This window comes from Giraffa tippelskirchi, chromosome 8 (assembly GCF_054371585.1).
Source record: "Giraffa tippelskirchi isolate mGirTip1 chromosome 8, T2T-mGirTip1v1.2.pri, whole genome shotgun sequence".
NCBI lineage: Eukaryota > Metazoa > Chordata > Mammalia > Artiodactyla > Giraffidae > Giraffa > Giraffa tippelskirchi.
Window position 1 is genome coordinate 127,696,519 of NC_137282.1, and position 25,799 is coordinate 127,722,317.

Below are 25,799 nucleotides of genomic sequence, written 5' to 3' on the forward strand. Positions count from 1 at the left end.
TACTAGCCACGTCCCAAGTGCTCAATAGCCACATGTGACCAGTGGACAGCACTGATATCCAACAGTCCCATCAGCACAGATTTTTCTATCGAGCAGCACTGCTCATAAACGACTCAGCAGAACTAGGCATCGGTGGGGCAATCCATAAGAGAAAAGTTAGAAACTAAGGCTATGCAGAGAGCAGGGTACCGAGAGAGACCACAGCATACACCAGAGAGATGATTAAATAAGCACAAAGGCGGTCTACAGTTAAATGCTGAAACAAGTCACAAACACACACATGTATGATAATTGATCCAAGCAATCCTCCCTTCCTCCACCCCCACCCCCAAGAGCCATTCTTAAGCACTTAAAACTCAACAACCCTGAAAAGGTAAGCAGAATCAACCCGAGGCTGGCAGGGAAGTGGGAGCCACCGCTGGGGAGTGCTGCTGCCCTCACTTCCCTCTGACCGGCACGGTTCAGTTCAGCTTGTAGTACAAGCTTCCCATCCCGACGGGTGTCCACGAGTCGACCGTGCTGAGGCTAGAGCGTCTGCGTTGGCCAGTCTTGCTTACAGCCCTGGGCTCCTTGAAGACGGAGTATCCGTACTTGGTGACGAAGGGCAGGCAGAACAAGTACAGGAGCATCCGCAAGATCTGGAAGGTCAAGTGCAGGTACCTCAGCTCCTTGAACTGCCCTTTGATGGCCCCGTTGGTGAGCAGGACAATGGAGAAGCTGAGCAGCTCATAGATGATAATCCACACGCCGTAGCAGAGCACGCCCAGGTAGTTGCTGGTGTGGATGCAGTAGAGGAACAAGGAGCAGACCAGGAGGGTGATGGTGGACAGGCCGATGCTGATGTTTTTCTTGTAGGTCACGATCCAAGAGACCATCTCAGACTTGGTGTTCTGGTAGATGCCGAACGTCTCTTCGTAGTCAAAGAAGGCAGTCTCATTCAATTCAAAGATGAGGAACTGGACAGTGTTGAGGAAACAGAAGGTGCCTATCACAATCGAGTACTTCCTGTCATTCATTTTATACTTGTTTTACCAGAGACATCGGCTGCAGGGAAGAAAAAAAAAATTGTGGAGAGACCCGATGAGATGGCAGAGCAGGCCCCGGGGCAAATCCTCAAGCCACTAGACGTAAATGGAAGAGCTAACAGTAATAGGGATGGACGAACAAGCAACAAGCAACAGGCTGGAAGTCGAGTCACATGGGTGCTGGCCTCGCTAGCTAAAGGTGAGCACATCCTTGGGAAGTGGGGGCATCATTGACCTGGGATACTTCTCAGGTAGCTCTGCTGTTCCAGTGGCATCTGTGCTTTAAGGTGGCACAAAGGGTGCTCCTTTGGGTGTCAGGCTTGTGGGAATTAGGAAGCTCCTCTGGGGCTCAGATCACGAACTCCTTATTGCCAAATCCAGACTTAAATTGAAGGAAGTAGGGAAACCACTAGACCATTCAGGTATGACCTAAATCAAATCCCTTATGATTATACAGTGGAAGTGAGAAATAGATTCAAGGGATTAGATCTGATAGACAGAGTTCCTGATGAACTATGGACGGAGGTTTGTGACATTGTACAGGAGGCAGTGATCAAGACAATCCCCAAGAAAAAGAAATGCAAAAAAGGCAAAATGGTTGTCTGAGGAGGCCTTACAAATAGCTATGAAAAGAAGAGAAGCGAAAGGCAAAGGAGAAAAGGAAAGATATACCCATTTGAACGCAGAGTTCCAAAGAATAGCAAGGAGAGATAAGAAAGCCTTCCTCAGTGATCAATGCAAAGAAATAGAGGAAAACAATAGAATGGGAAAGACTAGAGATCTCTTCAAGAAAATCAGAGATACCAAGGGAACATTTCATGCAAAGATGGGCTCTATAAAGGACAGAAATGGTATAGACCTAATAGAAGCAGAAGACATTAAGAAGAGGTGGCAAGAATACACAGAAGAACTATACAAAAAAGATCTTCATGACCCAGATTATCACGATGGTGTGATCACTCACCTAGAGCCAGACATCCTGGAATGTGAAGTCAAGTGGGCCTTAGGAAGCATCTCTACGAACAAAGCTAGTGGAAGTGATGGAATTCCAGTTGAGCTATTTCAAATCCTAAAAGATGATGCTGTGAAAGTGCTACACTCAATATGCCAGCAAATTTGGAAAACTCAGCAGTGGCCACAGGACTGGAAAAGGTCAGTTTTCATTCCGATCCCAAAGAAAGGCAAGGCCAAAGAATGCTCAAACTACTGCACAACTGCACTCATCTCACACGATAGCAAAGTAATGCTCAAAATTCTCCAAGCCAGGCTTCAACAGTACATGAACTGTGAAATTCCAGATGTTCAAGCTGGATTTAGAAAAGGCAGAGGAACCAGAGATCAAAATGTCAACATCCGTTGGATCATCGAAAAAGCAACAGAGTTCCAGAAAACCATCTATTTCTGCTTTATTGACTATGCCAAGACCTTTGACTGCATGGATCACAACAAACTGAAAAATTCTGAAAGAGGTGGGAATACCAGACCACCTGATCTGCCTCCTGAGAAATCTGTATGCAGGTCAAGAAGCAACAGTTAGAACTGGACATGGAACAATTTGGAACAACTGGTTCCAAATCGGGAAAGGAGTATGTCAAGGCTGTATATTGTCACCCTGCTTATTTAATTTATATGCAGAGCACATCATGAGAAATGCTGGACTGGATGAAGCACAAGCTGGAATCAAGATTGCCGGGAGAAATATCAATAACCTCAGATATGCAGATGACACCACCCTTATGGCAGAAAGTAAAGAAGAACTAAAGAGCCTCTTGATGAAAGTGAAAGTGGAAAAGTTGTCTTAAAACTCAACATTCAGAACACTAAGATCATGGCATCTGGTCCTATTACTTCATGGCAAATAGATGGGGAAACAGTGCAAACAGTGGCTGACTTTATTTTTGGGGGCTCCAAAATCACTGCAGATGGTGACTGCAGCCATGAAATTAAAAGACGCTTGCTCCTTGGAAGAAAAGTTATGACTAACCTAGACAGCATATTAAAAAGCAGAGACATTACTTTGCCAACAAAGGTTCGTGGAGTCAAAGCTATAGTTTTTCCGGTAGTCATGTATGGATGTGAGAGTTGGACTGTAAAGAAAGCTGAGTGCCGAAGAATTGATGCTTTTGAACTGTGGTGTTGGAGAAGACCCTTGAGAGTCCCTTGGACTGCAAGGAGATCCAACCAGTCCATCCTAAAGGAGATCAGTCATGAGTGTTCACTGGAAGAAGCGATGCTGAACCTGCAAGTCCAATACTTTGGCCACCTGATGTGAAGAACTGACTCATTTGACAAGACCGATTCTGGGAAAGATTGAAGGCGGGAGAAGGGGACGACAGAGGATGATCTGGTTGGATGGCATCACCGACTCGATGGACATGAGTTTGAGTAAACTCCGGGAGTTGGTGATGGACAGGGAGGCCTGGCATGCTGCAGTCCATGGGGTCGCAAAGAGTCGGACTCAACTGCACGACTGAACTGAAATTGCTTCAATCATATCTGACTCTTTGCTACCCTATGGACTGTAACCTGCCAAGCTCCTCTGTCCATGGGATTCTCCAGGCAAGAATACTGGAGTGGGTTTCCATGCTCTCCTCCAGAGGATCTTTTGGACCCAGGGATTGAACCCTCATCTCTAATATCTCCTGCATTGCCAGAGGGTTCTTTACCGCTAGCACCACCTTTACTCAAGATGAATGAAATTTTAAGTCCACACAAAGTTTTATACACAAGTGTTTATACTGTTCTTATTCATAATTGCCCCAAACTACAAACCATTCTATGTTCTTCAGTGAGCAAATGGATTAACTGTGGTACAGTCTTGCCATGGCATACTACTCAGCAATAAAGAAAGAGCTATAGGGATTTCTCCAGTGGTTCAGTGGCTAAGACTCCAAGCTCCCAACGCAGGGGGCCTGGGTTCCACCCCTGGTCAGGGAATTAGATCCGATATCCAGCATCTAAGAGTTCACATGCCATAATTAAAGATCCCACATGCCACAACCAAGACTCAGGGCAGCCAAATAAATAAGTACTAAAAAAAAATGAACTACCAATACACACAATGACATGAATGAATCTTCAAGGGCTTCAGCTGAGCAAAAGAAGTCAAGCAAAAATGATTATATACTGTATGATTCCATTTATGTAAAGTTCTAGGAAGTACAAACTAACATATAGAGAAAATCAGCAAATCAGTGCTTTGTGGTGGCAGGGTGGGGGGTGGTAGTGCAGGAAGGGACAGGAGATAGGGATAAAGAGGAAACTTTTGGGGGTGATACAGATGCTCATGTGTTCAATTATGGTGATGGTTTCACTGGGATATACTTATGCCAAAACTTATTAAGTTGTATTCTTTAAACACGTATTTGTTGTGGTTGTGGTTTAGTTGCTCAGTCACGTCCGACTCTTTGCGACCCCATGGACTGCAGCCCTCCAGGCTCCTCTGTTCATGGGGATTCTCCAGGCAAGAATACTGGAGTGGGTTGCCACTTCCTTTTCCAGGGGATCTTCCCAAACTAGGGATTGAACCCAGGTCTCCTGCATTGCAGGCAGATTCTTTACCATCTAAGCCACCAGGGAAGCCTGTGCTATATATTGTATATCAATTATACCTCGAGAAAGCTATTAGTAAACCTCTAAAATAATGTCTATAATGTTTGAAGTAGTGGTTTCCTCAGTGTGTCTTCCATCCTGGCTTAAACTGCTTCTGACATTTTCTGACCCCTGAGCTCAAAGTGAAGTTTATTGATATGTGATAATGTGTAATCTTGTACCATCTTATGTGGTTGGCTAACCGATTCATAAACATAAACATGATTGAATCTCTCCCACTACACTGCAAAATCCTCAAGGTCAGGAATTATATCTTATACTTTTTTGTATCCTCCTGCAGTGGAGATATACACAGTGCACCCTGCGCAGTGACAGACAGAAGAGTTTAACAAATAGCTTTTGATTAATCACAGGTGCATTTGTGCTCCTTGACAGTTTTTATTGGGGGAGAGGACGGAGGGGTCGAGACAGGAAATGAAGTATGATTTGTCTCTATTTTTATTCTTTTACTTATCTGGAATTATATAGTATAGATGACACAGGGAGAAAAAACAGCAAAAAACCACCTCAAGACCCCAACGATATATTTTTTGCTACAACAATCTGAGATATAAATACAGGTTTGCCTATTCTAGGGTTACATCAGAGAGCTGTGGGTTGAAGGCTGATGAAGACACACCAAGATGAAAGGATTGCCAGACTGAAGTTCAGCTTCATCTCACCCCTCCCTCTCTTCATCTTGACCAAGAAGGTGGTACTGACAAGAAAAGGAAAGAGGAAGTCAGGGAGAGCTTGATAAATAACAATGTCCTCTAATGAAACATCCTCTACAAGCAAGGTGTTCCAGTTGTGATGGTAATCCCTTCTCTCACCGTATCTCCCCCAAAAGAGTGGCAGTAGAGTCTCTACTTGCTGAAAAGTGAATGAGATGGAAAATGAGCTACTCTGAGAACCTGCCATCGTGGAACAGGGCCATGTTACTCACTGTAGCGGCGGGAAAAGTTGATTATCTTGGATTTCCGGCGCGGGAAGTCTCCACTGCTGGTAGAAATACGTCTGTTGTAGGAGATGATGTTGCCCTGGCTTTTATTTTTGTAGATCATGTAGGCGTAAGTGATGACAAAGAACATCCAGAAACAGTGCATGCATATACGGGACACCAGACCAAACCAGCGCATAACTCTGACCTCTCCAATGGAAGAATCATCATTGGTAAGGCATTGTACCACGATGTTTACAGTCTCGTAGAAAAAGATCCAAACAATGTAGATTATCAGGCCCCTGAACATGTGGGCGTACACTGAGTATAGGAGCAAGCAGCTGATGAGGATGGTGATGAAAGATAGGAAGAAGACGATATTCAGGCTCCAGCAGATGATGAACAGTTTTATCAGGATACCTGTGTTCTTGATCTGTGACATTTGCTCAGTGCAATTGTTTCTCTTTAAGTACTTCTGTTCGAAGATGAGGTACAAGTCCACGGCGGTGATGGTAAAGACCCCTGACAACAGGGAGCCCATTTTGGCAGTCATGCCACACCAGTGCTGCTGTTTCATGCTGAGATCTCCTGTGAAGACAAATAATGGCCGGGGCAGGGATAATTCTGATTCCTGCCAATGTGGTACATTACCCAGGGCTTCTGCCTCCTTCCCCCAATTCACCTGCAGAAACAATAGAGAGAAATAAGGACACCAGGCAGTAACAGCTTGGAGAAGACAGGAGGCTGTTTAACATTGTTTGGGAGTTTGAGTGGGGAGGAAGGATGATGCAGTCCCAGGCTGATGGCCTTGAGACACTGTCATTGTAACTAACTTTTTACAGATTTGTAGCCCAAATTGCATGAAGTATTTAAAAAAACTTTTAAGTAATAAATCTAGCTTAATAAATCTAGCTTAGTCCTAGGACTTCACTGGTGGGCCAGTGGTTAAGAATTTGCCTGCCAATGCAGGACATACAGTTTCAATCCCTGGTCCATGTTTTCTCTTTTTCGGCTGTGTCACACAGCCTGTAGGATCCAAGCTCCCTAACCAGGGACTGAACTCATGCCCCCTGCAGTGGGAGCTCAGAGTCTCAACTACTGCATCACCAAGGGAAGTCCCCACATCTTTAAAATTGGATGTACGGGTTACTTTTCTCTGTTTCTCTAATTTTACTAGTTATCATAACAAATTATGGGCTGCTCTGGTGGCTCAGCAGTAGAGAACCTGCCTGCCAATGTAGGAGACGAGGGTTGGACCCCTGTATTGGGAAGATCCCCTGGAGAAGGAAATGGCAACCCACTCTAGTATCATTGACTAGAGAAGGGAATGGCAACCCACTCTAGTATCATTGCCTGGGAAATACCATGGACAGAGGAGCCTGGTGGGCCACAGTCCATGGGGTTGCCAAAGCGTCAGACACAACTCAGCAACCAAACAACAACAACATAACAAATTACCCCAAAACTTAGTAGCATAAGACAAATAAGACAACTATTTACTATGCATGTGGATTCTGTGTGTGGAGTACTCTGGAGGTTAGCTTAACTCTGTGCATGATGAGGAATTTGGACGGGACACATCCAGGAGATCTTGTCACCACTCATGAATTTGGGGGAACCTCTCCTTGAAGACTTGTTCACGCACATGTCTGGCAATTGCTGCCAGCCGTCAGTTGGGGGGGTCTCAGTCCCTCTCCATATAGGACTTTTCATGTGGTCTCTTTGTGTGGATTCATTTGGGTTTCTTCACCTCTTGCTGACTGGCTTCTCCAGAGTGAATGTCCCCAGAAGCGTGAACCAGGGGAAGCTGTATCACCTTGTTTAAACTTGGCCTTGGAAGCTGCACAGTGTTGCTTCTATTGTACTCGGTTCTTTTCTCTTTTCTTGAAATATAGTTGATTTACAATGTTGTGTAGTTTCTGGTGTACAGCAAAGTGATTCAGTTATGTGTGTATGTGTGTGTGTGTATATATATATTCTCTTTCATATTCTTTTCCATTTTGGTTTATTACAGGATATTGAATAGAGTTCCCTGTGCTATACAGTAGGACCTTATTTATCCATCCTATATAGAATAGTTTATATCTGCTCATCCCAAACTCTCAATTCAACTCTCCCCCTTGGCAACCAAAAATCTGTTCTCTACGTTTGTGAGTCTGTTTCTGTTTTGTAGCTAGGGTCATTTGTGTCATATTTTAGATTCCACACATAAGTGATATCATATGGTATTGTCTTTCTCTGTCTGACTTACTTTGCTTAGTATGATAATCTTTAGGTCTGTTTATGTAGCTGCAAATGGCATCATTTCATTCTTTTTTATGGCTGAATAGTATTCCATTATGGAGAAGGCAATGGCACCCCACTCCATACTCTTGCCTGGAAAATCCCATGGACGGAGGAGCCTGGTAGGCTACAGTCCATGGGGTCGCTAAGAGTCGGACACGACTGAGCGACTTTACTTTCACTTTTCCCTTTCATGCGCTGGAGAAGGAAATGGCAACCCACTCCAGTATTCTTGCCTGGAGAATCCCACGGATGGAGGAGCCTGGTGGGCTGCCGTCTGTGGGGTCGTGCAGAGTCGGACACGACCGAAGTGACTTAGCAGCAGCAGCAGTATTCCATTATATATATGATACATATGTATATATCATATATACATCACATTTTCCTTAGTCAACTGTTGATGGGCATTTAGGTTGTTTCCATGTCTTGGCTATTGTAAATAATGCTGCACTTTATTCTTGTGAATCACCAAGGCTGGGCCATTTTCAGAGGGAGGAGAAATGGATTCTACCTTTTGTGTCAGGAGTGTTAGGGAATTTTCTGAGGTGCAGGGGATTCTTGTTATCTCAGTGGTCAAAATCCAAACTTCCACATTTGCCAGGCTGACCGGGGAAGGAAAAGTGATCATAACAAGGGAATATTCACCGATGAACTGATGTTCCCCATTTTCCCCTATCACTGCAACATTCCTCTAGGCTGAAACTAAGGGTTCTCCGTGTGCACCAAGCCCACCAAATCAAGTCCTTATTGTTCAGCTTCTCTCTGAGAGCCCAATGTAAATAACTGATGACACAAAGCGAATAATTTGCAAAGCAGCATTGCGAGTCTTGCAAGATCTCTTGCAGTGATTAAAAATGATGAAGAAAACTGCTCAAATTACATGAAGCCTTTAGCAATCCTGGATATGATAGAGTTAGTCCAGTTGATAACCAGAAAAAAAAAATCACTAAGAAGGTAATAGGTACTTCAGTAAGAAATGGTTTGAAGATGAATAAACTGTTACATATTCACACGATGGGATGTTAAGCAGTCACCAAAATGAATTACTGTAGCAACAGAGAACAATCAGAATGAATCTTAGTAATGTAATAGCAAGTGAAAAAGTACCAAAAGAAGATATACAGTTAAAAGCAACTATAGGTATGTTATACACATACATACACAATTTTTGGACTGTGTATATAGATGCAATAAAACTATAAAACTATACAAGGAAAATAAAGGAATGATGAACTTAGGATTCTAAACGACCATCACCTTGGGTCAGGGGAGGAACTGAAATGGGCTGGGGAGATCACATAGTCAGATCTGATTTACTGACAAGATCCTAATTTTATTTTGGGTAGAGGATTTGAGGGTAAATGTTACTTTATTAAAAATAACTAATATTTTTAAAGTAAATAAAGGAGTTATGCATGGATCAGTTAGGGCTATGTCATGCACCAAAGATTATGATAAGTCTAACCATGAGCATATAAAGTATGATTAAAAAACACTAAAATAAGACAAGGATAATAACAGTATTTACCTCATAAGGTGAGGCTTAAATGAGTTAATATATTTAAAACATTCAGAACAGTGCTTGGAATATGGTAAGCATTGTACTATATAAGAGTTTTTGCTATTGTCATTTTTGCTTTATGCCAAGAGGTAACTACTATTTATTATGCATGTAAAACTACTGTTTATTAAGTTGTGTTGCAGAAGATATCATCAGCTTCCTTCCCATTACCCATTTCCTCTTCTTTGCTAACAGAAGTCTAGTTTAGGTCAACTAAAGCTTGGTCTCTGTCAACCTTGGCCCCAATTCTATGCTGAATTCTCCTCTGCTCAAGCCCTCTCATGAATATGCATGTACCCTGAGCTTAAAACTTCCCCAATTCGCTGTTCAGGGAGACAGTGCTTTGGAAAAGATCCCCAGTGTTCTTATTTGCTGCCAGTAATAATAAATCCTTCTTTCTCCCGATCTTTGGCTTGGTTGTGTCTATTGGTTTGACACCCACCAAGAAACAAACTTAGTTTTTAGGTAACACTATCTCTGCATTTTTTTTCTTCTTAGCTTGAATGTGGTATGAAGCCTAGAACCTCACCAGCTGTTTTGTTACCATGAGGCAACAGGCATGGGGACAAAAGCAAATACGCTAAGGATGTCAACACTGAGAGAGCATTTTTTTTTTGTATTTTATTGATTACTTCTAAAGTTGAATGTTTTTATAAATATCAATATGTGATTTAAAAATCTATGTCTAGGGACTTCCCTGGTGGCTCAGTGGATAAGAATCTACCTGCCGACCCAGGGCACATGGGTTCAATCCTTGGCCCAGGAAGATTCCACATGCCACGGAGTAATTAAGGCCGTGCTCCACAACTACTGAGCCCAAACTCTAGAGCCTGTGAGCTATAGACACTGAAGCCCACCCACCTAGAGCCTGGGCTCTGCATCAAGAGAAGCCTTCACATTGAGAAGTCTGTGCATGACAATGAAGAGGAGCCCCCACTCACCCAAACTGGAGAAAGCCCTTTGAAAGCAACAGAGACCCAGTGGAGTAAAAAAAAAAAAAAACTACATCTAAATAAGTCTAAAACTATCTTCCCTGGCAGTCCAGTAGTTAAGACTCTGCGTTCCCAATATAGTGGGCATGGGTTTGATCCCTGGTCAGGGAACCAAGACCTTTCATGCAGGTCTTTGGTGCAGCCAAAATAAATAAAAGATAAATAAGTCTAAAATCATTTTGATAAGTAGAAAATAAAAATACAAAGTGGTAAGAAAGCATGAAGGCATAATTTAATTAATAGTATTTTTCTCTCAATGATATCTGAAATATTAATGCATCTTGCATTTGATAATATCTTAGACTTACACAATTATGGTAAGAACTTTAGTTCTTAGTTGGAGAATCTTAGTTCTTAGCTCCCCAATCAGGGATTGAACCTTTACCCTTAGCAGTGAAATCGCAGAGTCCTAACCACTAGGCAGCCAAGGAATTCCCTCAATATTTTTAGTTCCTTTCACAATTTGACTTGTGATTCTAACAGAAAATGTTGCTAGCAGCTCCCTTCAGCTGTATCTCTGGCATTATTGGGTTGAGGCAGGGAAATAACAATGGCAATGAGCACATTATCAAGTGGATTTCCCTGGCAGTCCAGTGGCTAAGACTCCGTGCTCCCAGTGCTGGGAACTGGTCATACCTGGTCGGGGAACTAGATCCCACGTGCCGCAACTTAGACCTAATGCAGCCAAATAAATAAAAAAGAAAAAGAGCCTAAGTCACCTGTGTCAATTACAGGGTTTTGTTTTGTTTTGTTTTTTGATGTGAACCATTAGCTGTGGCATTTGGAATCTCCATTGCATCTTTCAAGGTCCTTCACTGAGACGTGCCGCCTTGACAGCTGTGGCGTTCAGGCGCAGTTGCTCTGAAGCATGTGGGATCCTAGCTCCCCGACCAGGGACTGAACCCGAGTCCCCAGCGCTGCAAGGATCACCAGGAAGTCCCTGTGAACCAGTTTTTCAAAAAGTCTTTATTGAATTTGTTACAATAATGCTTCTGTTTTATGTTTTGGTTTTTTGGCATGAGGCATTGGGATCTTAGCTCTCTGATCAGGGATCAAACCTGCATACTCTGTATAGGAAGGGAAGTCCCAGAGCTATATATATATATATACATATATATATATATATATGTATATATATATACATATATATATATATATACATACATATACATATATAATTATAAAAATACTAGGTATAAGCAAAACACCAAATGCTTGTTACAAATTCACTCTCCCACCAAAAGTAAATGTACATCCCTGGTTTAGAACATACTTGTCATAATTTTTTTTTTTTGGCTGTGCCACGCGGCTTGTGGGATCTTAGTTCCACAATCATGGATTGGGAAACCTTTACCCTTAGCAGTGAAAGCGCAGAGTCCTAACCACTGGGCAGCCAAGGAATTCCCTCAAGAATTTTTTTTTTTAACACCTCAGTAAAAATGCCTACACCTTATGTGGGGTTTGAAACAGGGGCTGGTGGGCTTCAAGTCTCCGTTCTGTGGGTTGCACAAAGCAGCTGCCAGCAGCCCCATGATGGCCATGGGTAAGAGGTTGGCCCCTGTTTCTGGCACTAGGTTCTACCTCTGGATTCTGAGTCATCCCTGAGGGCCAGAGGAGCTCTGGTCATAATGGAGGTTGGATTTCCTCCTAGCCTGGCAGTATCAGGCCAGTTTTATTAGATTTTAAAAAATGAAAATGGATACTTTGCATATATAGGAGCCTGAGTTCTTTGAGATACATCTTCTGTATTCTCTTTAAAATAAATCTAGCAACTTAAAAAAAAAAAGAGCTGCTGAGATAATTTAGGAACACTTCTCATTCCCTCTCCCTTGGCTTTGTACGCCACAGAAGGAATTTGTATCATGATCGGACACTCTTGTACGAGAAAGCAGTTTCATTATTATTATTTTTAAATTATTTACTTGTTTATTTTTGCCTATGCTGGCTCTTCGTTGCTGTGTGGGCTTTCCTCTAGTTGCGGCAAGTGAGAGCTACTCTCTAGTTGCAGAGGACAGGCTTCTCATTGTGGTGGCTTCTTTTGTTGTGGACGGGCTCTAGGGCCCACAGCCTCAGCAGTTGTGGTTCCCAGGCCCTAGAGCACAGGCTCAGTATTTGTGGCACACAGGCTTAGCTGCTCTGTGGCATGTGGGATCCTCCTGGACCAGGGATTGAACTCATGTCTCTTGCATTGGCAGGCAGATTCTTTACCACTGAACCACCAGGCAATCCCCCTATTCTTTTATTTTTAAAAAATAATATAAAATCAGACTCAGTCATCTTCCTCAAGGAGTTAGAGAGAAATTCTATCCCAATGTGTTTTTCTCTCTCCTCTTGATGGAGTCACGTTGAATTCCTAGGTTCGCCCAATTCTAGAATCTCATGGAAGGGCTCTGGACTTCAGGCTGTGTGGTCAGTTACGTGAGAGTGTGAAAGGCTTGATGTCCTAGTCTCAGTGGTCCCACTGCTCATAGCCCCAAAGGCTGTGGCTCACAGCTCAGTCCCCAGCCTGGGGTCCACGCAGACAACCCATCAATCATCCTGTTGCTCCAGGGTCAAACACAGGTCCCAAGGTGGGCAGAACTAGGCACTTCTCCATTCTCCGAGGGTAGGGAAACGCCATTCGCTGTTGGAGTCGGAAGTGATTCCCTGCTCACTCATCTTTTCAGATCTATACCCTACCCACCCACATAATCAAGATCTCTGCCTTTGAGAGCCTAGATTTTCCAAAACAAAAGTATTTTAACTCTCTAATAGGGGAAGAGATGGGCAGTCCTCTTAAACCTACAAAAGGAGGATGACTGTCATGCTTTGTGGTAAATAAGTCAACAAACAGGAAACCAGCCCCAGCTATGAATGAGGCAATTCGGACAATAAATCACACTGCTGCTTACAAAGTCCTCACCATCTGACTCCAGTCCAACTTTCCAGGAATATCTCTGTGCATTCCTTCTTGTGTATGTAATACTCTCATTTCCTCCAATGTCTTTCCTCCCCTTCTCCACCTGGCTTGCTCATACTCATCCCTCAAGGTCATGTGAATTTCCAAGAAGGTGTCAGGGCTGTAGTTTGGCGTTTGTGATTCTCTTGACCTTTGTTTTGTGGTCAGAAGTCTCACGTGGGTACTACAAGCAGGAGAGCACCAACAAGCTCTCCTCTGCCTTTGTCTCTTTCATAGGAAGGAAACCACTTCCCAGAACCCCCCAGCAGCCTTCTTTCCCTGGCTCACTGGCCAGGGCTGGGTCACATGGTCACCCAACACTGCAGGGGAGGCTGTGGAAATCAGTTTCTGACAAGCTCAGTAGGATTGCCATAACTGGTTAAGAGATATCATGATTTATGTCAACTGGGAACACAGCTGCCCCACCTCTCCAAAAAAAAATGAGTCCCTTTTCCAAGGAAGGAGGAAGGAAATGGCTAATAAGTCAACCACAGAGATCCTGTTCCATTAATTATCCCTTCTTCCTCACTGACATGGCAAGAACTATTATTATTTGTTTTCCCCTTCTTCCACAGAAGCAGGATTTTTAGATATACACATGGTTGGCCAGAATAAGGTTTGCCTTTCCTGGCCTCCCTGGCAGCTGAGTGTGGCCATACGACCAATTCCTGAGAATAAGTTAAAAGGGGGAGCAATGAATGGGACCAGCTTCCCTGGTGGCTCAGGGGTAAAGAATCCGCCTGCAATGCAGGAGACATGGGTTTGATCCCTGGGTTGGCAAGATCCCCTGGAGGAGGGCGTGGCAACCCAGTATTCTTGCCTGAAGAATCCCACGGACAGAGGAGCCTGGAGGGCTATGGTCCATCAAGTGGAGAAGAGTCAGACATGACTAAGCATGCACACAACCACGTATTAAGGAGATAGTCGTCTTTCCTTTCCCTCTTTCCAACAGCTGAAATGTGGATGGAGTAGGGGGAGTAGCGGGTGATCTTGGACCAACTGGGCAAGGACATGATAAACACAGAAGGATCTAGGCCTCTGAAGATTCACAGAGCAGGCCTGCCACTCTTCCTTAGGCTCTTACGAGACGGAGGGAAACTATAAACTTCAATCATGGGTGTGTGTGTGTGTGCACATGCACGCTCAGTCGTGTCCAACTCTTTGAGACCTCATGGACTGTAGCCTGCCAGGCACCCCATCCATGGAATTATCCAGGCAAGAATACTGGAGTGGGTAACCACGCCCTCTTCCAGGGGATCTTCCCAACCCAGGGAACGAACCCTTGTCTCTTGTGTCTCCTTCATTGGTAGGTGGGTTCTTTACCAGCTGAGCCACCAGGGAAGTCCTCTAGCATGGTTAAAGCACTGTTATTTTGCAGCCGAACTTATGTCCTAATAAACACAACTGCCTCCAATCCTTTGCCTGTAAGCATGCCAAAGTCTCTCCCAGCTCAAACAATCTCTTCTTTGACCCTGTGTTTCTCTCTCATTTACATTCAGTCTTGGTGTTAGGGCAAGCAACAAATACTGGCTCTTGGCTGATTTAAGCAGAAGAGTCATAGCTCATAGATGTGTGCAAAGGGCCAGTCATTTACTGCCACAACAATGCTACATAAATAACCACAAAACCTCAGTGGCGTGTAACAATGAACAGTACTTAGTTCACAAGTCTGTGAGGTTCAGTTTCTCTGGGGCTGGGCTGAACTGGGCTGATTTCAGCTGGACTCACTTGACATCTGGGGTCAACCGTTGGTTGACTAGACAGTTTTGTTGATTTTGGCTGAGTTCACTCATATGCCTGAGGGTCAACTGGCTGTTGGCTGACTTAGGATGGCCTCAGCTGGGATAACTCAGAGAGACTTGGCCTAGGTCCAAGCGATTCTCATCATCCAACAGGCTAGCCTAGACATGTTGCAATGTCAGAGGCCAGCAGTGAGGGTGCTACAGACTGAATGCTTTTGTTCTCCCCAAATTCATATGTTGACAACCTAATGCCCAATGAGATGGTATTAGATGGTAGGGCCTTTGGGAACTGATTAGGTCAGGAGGGTGGAGCCTTCCTGAATGAACAAGTCCCAGAGAGATCCCTTGCTCCTTCCTCTGTGTGAGGACATGGCAAGAAGTTGGCAGTTTGCAACCCAGAAGACAGCCTTTGCCAAAACCAGGCCATGATGGCACTCTGATCTTAGACTTCCAGCCTCCAGAAATGTGAGAAACAAACACCTCTTGTTTACAAGCCACTCAGTCTGTAGAATTTTGTTATATAATCGCACACAGACTAAAACAGAGAGCAAGTGCAGCCACATGAATGTTGTCCAAGCTTCTGCTTGTATGCGTGCATGCACGCTAAGTCACTTCAGTCAAGTTCGACTCTTTGCAACCTTATGGACTGCAGCCCACCAGGCTCACTGTCCATGGGAATCTCCAAGCAACAATACTGGAGTGGATTGCCATTTCCCCCTGCAGGGGATCTTACTGATCCCAGACCTGAACCCAAGTCTCTTATGTCTCCTGCACTGGCCTGCAGGTTCTTTACCACTAGTGCCACATGGGAAGCCCTCTGCTTGTATAATGCTGGCTAAAATCCCTTGATCACAGCAAGTCACAAGACTGAGTCCAGAGTTAGAATGAGAAGGTCCCACAAGAGAACACAGATGCAGGGAAAGGTGAAGAATTGGGGCATTAATACCATCATCTATCACACCACATTCAGAGGTTTTGCTTACAGGACGGCAGCCAATATCATGCCACAGAGCTGGGCCACTGAAGACACTGCTGCTGCCAGTGGTGAGCATCTGATGCCAAAGTTACACTGAGAGGCCTTCTGGCACAAGACTCTAGGTATTGCTGCTGCCAGAGCTTTTCCCTTAAGTTGGGTGTTGCTGTCACAACTGGTACCACTCACCAAGAATGAATTCTCTTGTTCTCTTTTTTCTTTGCACCATAAGCTCCTCCTGATTCAAAGTATACTTTGGGAAAATTTCATTAGCAGAGCCTATGACATGTGCACTTGACTTAGTTCACAAGAAAGGATGGGAAAGTAAGTACCTGCCATTTTTAGCTACAATACTGGTAGGTGGGTTCTGCTTCCCACAAGGTTTCATAGAGTGAAAAATTCTCCATACAGAGGGAAGGGGTTTATATTATAAGCATCTAAAGAACTACAACAGAACAACAATGATGAGGGGGAGGAAGAGGAGGAAACTAGCCTCTCAATCTCTTCACAGCTAAGCTGCTTTTCATTTGTTTGTTTGTTTTTGCCACACTGCACTGCTTATGGGGTCTTAGTTTCTAAACTAGGGACTGAACACAGTCCTTGGCACTGAGAGTGCTGAGCCCTAACCATGGGACTGCCAGGGATTCCCCACAGCTAAGCTTCTTGAAAGGGTACTCCCAGCTCTCTTTCCCATTCTACTTTTTTTCCATTTCACTTTGTAATAATTAGTTATGGCCACCCTAATGATGCAAAGTTCAGTTCAGTTGCTCAGTCATGTCAGATTCCTTGTGACCTCATGAACCACAGCATGCCAGGCCTCCCTGTCCATCACCAACTCCTGGAGTTCACCCAAACCCATGTCCATTGAGTCGGTGATGCCATCCAACCACCTCATCTTCTGTCATCCCCTTCTCCTCCTGCCTTCAATCTTTCCCAGCATCAGGATCTTTTCAAATGAGTCAGCTCTTCGCATGAGGTGGCCAAAGTATTGGAGTTTCAGCTTCAACATCAGTTCTACCAATGAACACCCAGGACTGATCTCTTTTAGGATGGACTGGTTGGATCTCCTTGCTGTCCAAGGGACTCTCAAGGGTCTTCTCCAACACCACAGTTCAAAACTATCAATTCTTTGGCGCTCAGCTTTATTCACCGTCCAACTCTCACATCCATACATGACTACTGGAAAAACCATAGCCTTGACTAGACGGACCTTTGTTGAGAAAGTAATGTCTCTGCTTTTCAATATGCTGTCTAGGTCGGTCATAACTTTCCTTCCAAGGAATAAGCGTCTTTTAATTTCATGGCTGCAATCACCATCTGCAGTGATTTTGGAGCCCCAAAAAATAAAGTCTGACACTGTTTCCACTGTTTCCCCATCTATTTCCCATGAAGTGATGGGACTAGATGCCATGATCTTAGTTTTCTGAATGTTGAGCTTTAAGCCAGCCTTTTCACTCTCCTCTTTCATTTTCATCAAGAGGCTCTTTAGTTCTTCTTCACTTTCTGCCATAAGGGTTGTGTCATCTGCATCTCTGAGGTTATTGATATTTCTCCTGGCAATCTTGATTCCAGCTTGTGCTTCCTCCAGCCTAGCGTTTCTCATGATGTACTCTGCATAGAAGTTAAATAAGCAGGGTGACAATATACAGCCTTGACGTACTCCTTTTCCTATTTGGAACCAGTCTGTTGTTCCATGTCCAGTTGTAACTGTTGCTTCCTGACCTGCATACAGGTTTCTCAAGAGGCAGGTCAGGTGGTCTGGTATTCCCATCTCTTTCAGAATTTTCCACAGTTTGTGGTGATCCACACAGTCAAAGGCTTTGGCATAGTCAATAAAGCAGAAATAGATGGTTTTCTGGTACTCTCTTGCTTTTTCGATGATCCAGCGGATGTTGGCAATTTGATCTCTGGTTCCTCTGCCTTTTCTAAAACCAGCTTGAACATCTGGAAGTTCATGGTTCACATATTGCTGAAGCCTGGCTTGGAGAATTTTAAGCATTACTTTACTAGCGTGTGAGATGAGTGCAACTGTGCGGTAGTTTGAGCATTCTTTGGCATTGCCTTTCTTTGGGATTGGAATGAAAACTGATCTTTTCCAGTCCTGTGGCCACTGCTGAGTTTTCCAAATTTGCTGGCATATTGAGTGCAGCACTTTCACAGCATCATCTTTTAGGATTTGAAATAGCTTAACTGGAATTCCATCACCTCCACTAGCTTTGTTCATAGTGATGCTTCCTAAGGCCCACTTGACTTCACATTCCAGGATGTCTGGCTCTAGGTGAGTGATCACACCATCGTGATTATCTGGGTCGTGAGATCTTTTTTGTACAGTTCTTCTGTGTATTCTTGCCACCTCTTCTTAATATCTTCTGCTTCTGTTAGGTACATACCATTTCTGTCTTTTATTGAGCCCATCTTTGCATGAAATGTTCCCTTGGTATCTCTAATTTTCTTGAAGAGATCTCTAGTCTTTCCCATTCTATTGTTTTCCTCTATTTCTTTGCATTGATTGCTGAGGAAGGCTTTCTTATCTCTCCTTGCTATTCTTTGGAACTCTGCATTCAAATGAAATTGAAGAAAGTGGAGAAAACCACTAGACCATTCAGGTATGACTTAAATCAAATCCCTTATGACTATATAGTGGAAGTAAGAAATAGATTTAAGGGACTAGATCTGATAGACAGAGTGCCTAATGAACTATGGACGGAGGTTCGTGACATTGTACAGGAGACAGGAATCAAGACCATCCCCAAGAAAAAGAAATGCAAAAAAGCAAAACGGCTGTCTGAGGAGGCCTTACAAATAGCTGTGGAAATGATGCAAAATCCAGTGGCTTACAACCAGGCTGCAGGTCAACTTGGAACGGTTAAATAGTCACCGGTAGTAACATAGGTAAGTGGTGTTATAGCTATATCAACATGGGTAAATCTCAAAACCATCCTGTTGTCTAAAAGAAGCAAGCAACAGGAGAATGGATACCATACAATATGATTAAATCATTAATATCAACAATACATTATTTAAGGTTACAAAAACAGGTAAAAAATATACATATACAGAGAATGTTTAATACAAAATTCTGCACAGTGGTTACACTTGAAGGCAGGAGAATGCCCATAGGAAGATGCCTCCCAAGAAGCATCTAAGATACTGGTGATGTCCTGTTGCATAGCATGGGGAGTGGGTGACATTCAGGGAAATGTTACTATTATTCATCAAACTATACATATTAGTGTTATACAATCTTTTGTGTATGTTGTATATTTAATATCCCATGAGAAAAACCTACTACTGGTGAAGATGTGAAGCAATGGTAACTCTTACCCATTGCTGTGAGGACCAGTATAAATTGGAAAAACCATTTTACAGAGCATTTTTCAGTATCCAGTTATGTAGAAACTGTGCATATTCTATGATCCAGCATGTTTTTCCTGGGTATCCCTCAGCACCTTAAAGGAGTGGTTTTTCAAACTTTGTGACAACAATCTCTTACTGAGATATATGTTTTACATTACAATCAAGTACATACGCACATATGTATAAGTGTGTAAAAAGCGTAAATAAAATTTTTTGCACAATAATGCCTTTTCCTATTACATGCAACACTCTGATCTTTTCTAATCCTATTCTTTTTTTTTTTAATTGAGATATAATTGACACAACATTGTCAATTTTGTGTATCAGGTATAAATGTCCCCATTTATTCTATTTCATTAAAGATTCCAACTTTTAAATGTATTTCAACTCACTGTAACAGTTGACAAACTGTCCTTTGAAAAACACCACACTAGAGAAAATTGTGCACATGGTAATGTGTAAAAGAATGCTAATTGAGCACAGCTTAAAATAGAAATAACTGGTGATGACAATTGAGGAATATTTACATTATGGAACACAATAGGGCAGTTAAGATGAGCAAACTAGTGCTCCTTGTATCAACAGAATGCAGAGAGAAAAAAGCCAGTTGCTGAAGCATATGTACAGTGTTTTGCTATTTATAAAGTTTCAAAACATGAAAAACATGTTGTTTATAGATACATGCATATATAGTAAAAGTGTATAACATGGAAGAGAGTGGCTTGTGGTTTCCACTGGAGAGAGAGAGAGGGGAATGGGATCAAGGAGGGGCAAAATGGGGACTTGGAAGGTTTTTTTGTTTCTTAATCTTATTCTCAAATGTTATTTATTCTTTATTCTTTACTGTAGGGTTGGCAAACTGCACCCATAGCCAAATCTGGTACAGTATTTTTGCACGGTCTGTGAACTAAGAATGGTTTTTACATATTTTAATATTTGGAAAAAATTGAAAGAATATTTTGTAACTTGGGAAAATCATATAGAATTCCAATTTTTGTAGTTACAAACGAAGTTTTATTGGAACACAGCCTTGCTAATTTTGCAAAGCTGAAAACTGTTTACAGCCTGGCCCTTAATAGAAAAAGTCTGCCACCCTCTAACTTATTTATTTACTTGCTTCCTTATACTTTTTGGCCCCACTATGTGGGATGTGGGATCTTAGTTCCTTGACCAGGGATCAAACCCATACCTGCTGCAGTGGAAGCACAGAGTCTTAACCACTGGACTGCCAAGGAAGTCTCAACATCCCCTAATTTATTATATGACATATATTTTATAATGATATAAATATGGTAGCATTAGAGAAGAATTCTAGAAATAAAAAGATGCATAATTCTACTAACAAAACTTGCTAAAATTTTCCATGTTTTCTTCTCTTTGACAAAAGAGTCAAATGTAGTTTTATTGAAATCAGGCAAAGATTTTTTTGCATTCTGCCTTTTCCCTGCTGGACATCACTTCAGAAACCTTTTTGATGCGCTATGTAGCATGCAAATTTGCATGATTTAATGACCTAGCCTGGTTCAAGCTTACAAACCACACGCCATAATTTGTATAACCACCTTCTCATGTTTAAACCTTTGTAATCTTTTGATTTACCCTGTTCGTTATTGGTTACAAGGCAAAGGACACCATTGTATACAGAGCTTTTCCCCTCCCTCTTTTTAACTGACTTTCTTAGAATAAATTCATAGGAAAGAAATACTTTATCTTCCTCCCACCCCTTCAGACTCTCTCTTTCTTTACTCCTATAGCCTCTTGCTTCTTCAGTCTTTTTGCTTAGCCTTTTGCCTTCCTTGACATAACTGATCTCTCTCAGTTGACTCAGTGGTTGTTTAAGTGCTGGAAAAGCCTTTTTGCTGTTAGACCCCAGTTTGACTTCACCATTCCTTTGGGGGTCCAACTTTCTGCAGTACATTGTGAGGGCTGCTTCTTGCTCTCATTTCTTAATTCTTCTCTCAGCACAGGGTCCACTCGACTCCTACGCTGAGATTCAAGTCTGCTAGTGATCTCTGGGATTCCCTGGTGGCTCAGATGGTGAAGAGTCTGCCTGCAGTGTGGGAGACCAGAGTTCGATCCCTGGGTTGGGAAGATCTCCTGGAGAAGGAAACGGCAACCCACTCCAGTATTCTTGCCTGGAAAATCCCATGATGGAGGAGCCTGGCGGGCTACAGCCCATAGGGTCGCAAAGAGTTGGACATGACTGAGTGACTTCACTTTCACTTTTAGTGATCTCTTTGGAACTTGGTCCAAAGGCTTTTTTTCTTGATTTTTATCTTTCTCTGGAGCTGCTACTCTGAAAGGTCCTTTGGGTCTATTTCTTTCCCTGCGTGTCTCCACTCACGATTTACCTCTTCCATGGAACTTTCTTTAAGGATTGAGATAGGCTCACTTCTTCTGAGTCCACACACAATCCAAACATAGCTCATTCCCTTTGCTCCAAACTCCACTTTGCTGCAATCTAAGTTGTTTTACTCTCTTCTGAATGAAGATGAAGTTAAAGAGGGAACAGTTGAAATAAATTTAAGGATCATAGGTCACTCTGTTCCATGAGCAGAAGGCCTCCAAAGTGAGGTCTACAAGCATCAGGGTCACCTGGGAGGCAGCTGTTGCTGTTGTTCAGTTGCTCAGTTATCTCCGACTCTTTGCGACTCCATGCACTACAGCACGCAAGGCTTCCCTGTCCTTCACCACCTCCCAGAGTTTGCTCAAACTCATGTCCATTGAGTCAATGATGCCATTCAACCATCTCATCCTCTATCACATAAGTTCCACCCAAGACCTACTAAATCAGAATCTAGATGTGTAACATGATCTCCAGGTGACTCACATGTACATTAAAGTATGAGAGGGACTTCCCTGGTAGTCCAGTGGTTAGGAACCCACCTGCTAATGCAGGGGACACAGGTCCAAGAGAATCTTACATGCCATGGGACAGCTAAGCCCTTGGGCCACATCTACTGAGTCCAGGCACTCCAGAGCCTGTGCTCTGTAGCAAGAGAAACTACTGCAATGAGAAGCAATCACACCACAACAAAGAGTAGCCCCTGCTGTGCAGCAATGAAGACCCAGCACAACCAAAAATAGATCAACTTTTTTTATACAAGTATAAGAAGCACCAGTATAATGGACCAGTCAGTGCGTATCACTAAGAGTCTCTACCAAAAGTGCTCCAAGCACCCCTTGGGAACCTCACACCAATGATTTTCACCTTAAGTTTGGTGTGAGGGTGGTCTTGCTGCCACTGCTGTCACCTTTTGATGGACAGGTGGCTAGGCGGATGACCTCTGTCCCTCATCATTTTAGGTACAGGTTCATCCCTCTGAAGCTGCAAAAGGGTCTGAAGAGGACATTCTTTCCCAGGAAAGGAAGGCTGTTTTTCAACAAAGAGCATAAATAAGCTTATAGGCTCTTTGGTAAGGCGGACACACCTGCCAGGGATTAGAAACATGGTTTCTATCATCTTTTTCAACAAAAAACACACATGAACAACATAGAACCAAAAGACAAGAATAGTTTATACTCTTCATTCTCTTATTCAGCAAATATTAAGCACCTACTGTGTGCCAAGCACTATTCTAGGTGAGAAGGGCAGAGACAGAACTGACAAAATCCTTGCCTTACACTTACATTCTGGAAATGTGGAATTTACATTCTAGGGGATGGAGAAGGACAAGAAACAGGTATAAAATATGGCAGGTATGGGTAACACTTTAAAGAAAAATAGATATTTGAGGGGAAAGAATCCCAAGCAGAGGCAGTGGCTAATGCAAAAGTGTTGAGGTAGGAACATGCTTGAACAGCAAAAAGCCAGTAAGTGTGGCTGGAGCAGATTAAGCAAGGAAGAGAGTGGAACCAAACCACAGAGAGTCTTTAAGGAGCTGGAATTTTATGCCAAGTGAGATGGAGCCATTGCAGGGTATTGAGCAGAGTGACATAACCTGACTAACATTCTAACAGGCTCTCTCTCTCCCCCTCTGCTGTGTGGGGAATAGACTCTAAGGGGACAGAGTGGAAGAAAGAGGCCTGCTAGCAGGCTGCTGTAAGGATGTGGGTGGTTTAGAATTGGTTGGTCACAGTGGTGGTGGTGGAAAAAGGCTCAAGGATTTCAACTTCTCTAACAAAGACAATTTTAAAAGTTATCACTAGACAACTTTTTTTTTTTTAATCTTGGATAGGAAACTGGCTTAGAAGTAGAAAATAAAAAGTAGGAATATTAATGGCTTCTCAGGGTTGAACAATGTTAATAGCATCCTCTGGGAATCAGTGTTATTTAACATTTCATAAATGATTAAGAAAAAGGAATACTTTGAGACTTTTCTAGGTACACAAATTATACTCTGCTTTCCACATAGTGAAATGTCAAGTCAATTGGGAGTGTCTCTTGGAACATTTCTAAAGCTATATGAGTAGGCTGGAAAGTGGCAGATGACTTGCCCTGTGGACAAGTCTAAGGCAGTTCACATAGGAGGAGACAATTTAGGTGACAACTTTAAGATAATGAACTCTGAACTGCCAGCTGCCCCCAAGGAAAGGGATCAGAAGCTCCTGTACGTTATTCCTTCAGGACATCAGCTCTTGTAAAATCCAAAATGCCAGTAAAAGTTCTGGTGGTTTCAGAATAATGATAAAAACATCAGCTTCAACAAAAACCTCAGGAACTCTCTCATGGACCTCAGTATGCAGTGCTAGTCACTGCATCCTATGAAAAATAACAGCCAAGGAAAGGCCACTAAAATGATTAAAAGGATAGAGGGACTTTTGTTTGATGGAGGCTATGTCTATAAATATGAATATCTGAGACAAAATAAGATGAACGTTTACAAAAACATGAGAAATTCAGAGAAAATTTAAATAGCCCTTTTCATGCCATCTCATGATTGTGAAATTAGGGGACAAAAACAGCTTAAAAACGGGGGTAATGTCTATGTAGAAAGAAGCCATTAGCGGGCCTATTAAAAAAGGTCCTTTAGACCTTCCAATATGTGGAAGGACTGTGCTAGCAATAACCAGGAGAAGGGGGTGAGGAACAATCATCCCACTTCAAGAGTCCTTTGATGGGACAGAAACTACTGTGGACTAGGGTGTGCTTCCTGCCCTCTCCCGGCCCCCCATCCCTGTGGTATACAGCACAGAAACTCAAAAAGGGCAAAAAACACTGACAAGACTTTCAAAGGATTCAAAATGCTAATATTAAATCTCATTCTGAGTCAAAACTAGATCGAAAATAAAATCAAGGGTGAAGATTTATAATAGATTAATAAGGGATTAAGGATGTCCGTTGGCGTTCTGAATTGGATAGATAAAAGAAGAATATTTCCTAAACAGTTTGTCCGCATCTAGGTTCTCTTGGTCAGAAAGTGACGGTTATTGGTTGAAACAGAGATTTGATCATCTGAATTTCAGGCACGGCACAAGTCCTTTCACAGGGATCAATTATCTGAGGAGAGAGATGCTCTTATGAACCAACCGTTAGTTACGTGTTGTGTTGAACAGTTAGCAACTCTGGACCGTCAGGTCAGTTATTGATTTTCCTCCACCGATTGAAAAAATTAGAGTCCGAAAGGAACGAAGGGAGTGGGGAGGATAATAACCTGAGTGTCATTGAATTGGGAGATGTTAAAAATGGGCAGCAACCAATACATGGGCCCTTATATTTAGGTCAAAGATTTTTATACATAAATATATATGCTTTCTCTTTTCAAAAAATACTTGACTCAAGAATCTCATTACCCCCAAAGAAAACAGCGCCTTCTCCTTCTTCCCATAGGTCCCTTTCTTTACCTGCTTCTTTCCCGGCCCGGGCGAAGGAACTTTCAGTCCCGCCTCCCAGCTAGTCCAAGCTCCGCCTTCTCGGTTCACCTGTGTGCCCAGCCCCTGACGTCACCGTTCGGCTTCAGCGGCCTGCAGGATTCTGGCTTCCGATTGGTCCGTCTCCCGCAGCCTGCGCAGCTCACCAATGGCAGCGGCGCTCGGTTGGGGGGTGCCCACATCCAAGATGGCGCCCCCGGGAGCTGGGAGCGGGTGACCAGCAGCGGGGAAGCGGCCTGAGCTGGCCCTGCGATTGCGGGGTCCTGGGGGCATTTCGCTGGATAACCCCCTGGCCCGCCTACAAGGCCTTCCCCAGGCCGGAGCAATGGCCGCCGAGAATAGCAAGCAGTTTTGGAAGAGGAGCGCCAAGCTGCCGGGGAGGTGAGCCCAGGACGCTGAGAGGAAGAGGAGATTGGACCAAACCCTTCTAAATCCTAAGCCCTAAATCCCGTGGGCCTGGGGCGCTAGCGATCCAAGAATGCTGGTTTGGAGAACCTGGGCGTGGGGCGGGGGGGAGCTGGGACTGCCTGGTGGCGGCGGGACGGCTGTCAGGCAAAGGAGTGGGCGGCGAGCTTTGGAGATGGTT

The 25,799-nt window shown here is 43.3% G+C and overlaps 3 protein-coding genes across 9 annotated transcripts in view; 1 reads left to right on the top strand and 2 right to left on the bottom strand.

The window, feature by feature from the left end:
• Positions 1-217: 217 nt before the first annotated feature.
• TMEM217 (transmembrane protein 217) lies at positions 218-25,270 on the bottom strand. Of its 2 annotated transcripts, none has more exons than XM_081520567.1 (3): positions 25,187-25,270; positions 5,563-6,238; positions 218-1,044 (listed from the first exon to the last, which is right to left on the bottom strand). In XM_081520567.1, the coding sequence occupies exons 2-3, from the start codon at positions 6,131-6,133 to the stop codon at positions 1,013-1,015; spliced, it is 603 nt and encodes a 200-aa protein (XP_081376693.1). In that variant the 5' UTR covers positions 6,134-6,238; positions 25,187-25,270; the 3' UTR covers positions 218-1,012. The 2 variants fall into 2 exon arrangements, with proteins under 2 accessions (XP_081376693.1, XP_081376694.1); XM_081520568.1 differs by lacking the exon at positions 218-1,044 and adding an exon at positions 4,996-5,334.
• Positions 218-25,270, bottom strand: TMEM217B (transmembrane protein 217B). Of its 3 annotated transcripts, none has more exons than XM_081520571.1 (3): positions 25,187-25,270; positions 5,563-6,144; positions 218-1,044 (listed from the first exon to the last, which is right to left on the bottom strand). In XM_081520571.1, the coding sequence occupies exon 3, from the start codon at positions 1,014-1,016 to the stop codon at positions 462-464; it is 555 nt and encodes a 184-aa protein (XP_081376697.1). In that variant the 5' UTR covers positions 1,017-1,044; positions 5,563-6,144; positions 25,187-25,270; the 3' UTR covers positions 218-461. The 3 variants fall into 3 exon arrangements, with proteins under 3 accessions (XP_081376697.1, XP_081376696.1, XP_081376695.1); XM_081520570.1 differs by having other exon boundaries at positions 5,563-6,238; XM_081520569.1 differs by lacking the exon at positions 5,563-6,144.
• Positions 25,271-25,391: 121 nt separating this feature from the next.
• TBC1D22B (TBC1 domain family member 22B) overlaps positions 25,392-25,799 on the top strand; it is a 73,192-nt gene continuing 72,784 nt past the window's right edge. For all 4 annotated transcript variants that reach the window (XM_081520561.1, XM_081520562.1, XM_081520563.1 and 1 more), the window contains exon 1: positions 25,392-25,594. In XM_081520561.1, the coding sequence (XP_081376687.1) occupies positions 25,539-25,594 (56 nt within the window). In that variant the 5' untranslated portion in view covers positions 25,392-25,538. The remainder of the gene's footprint in view (positions 25,595-25,799) is intronic.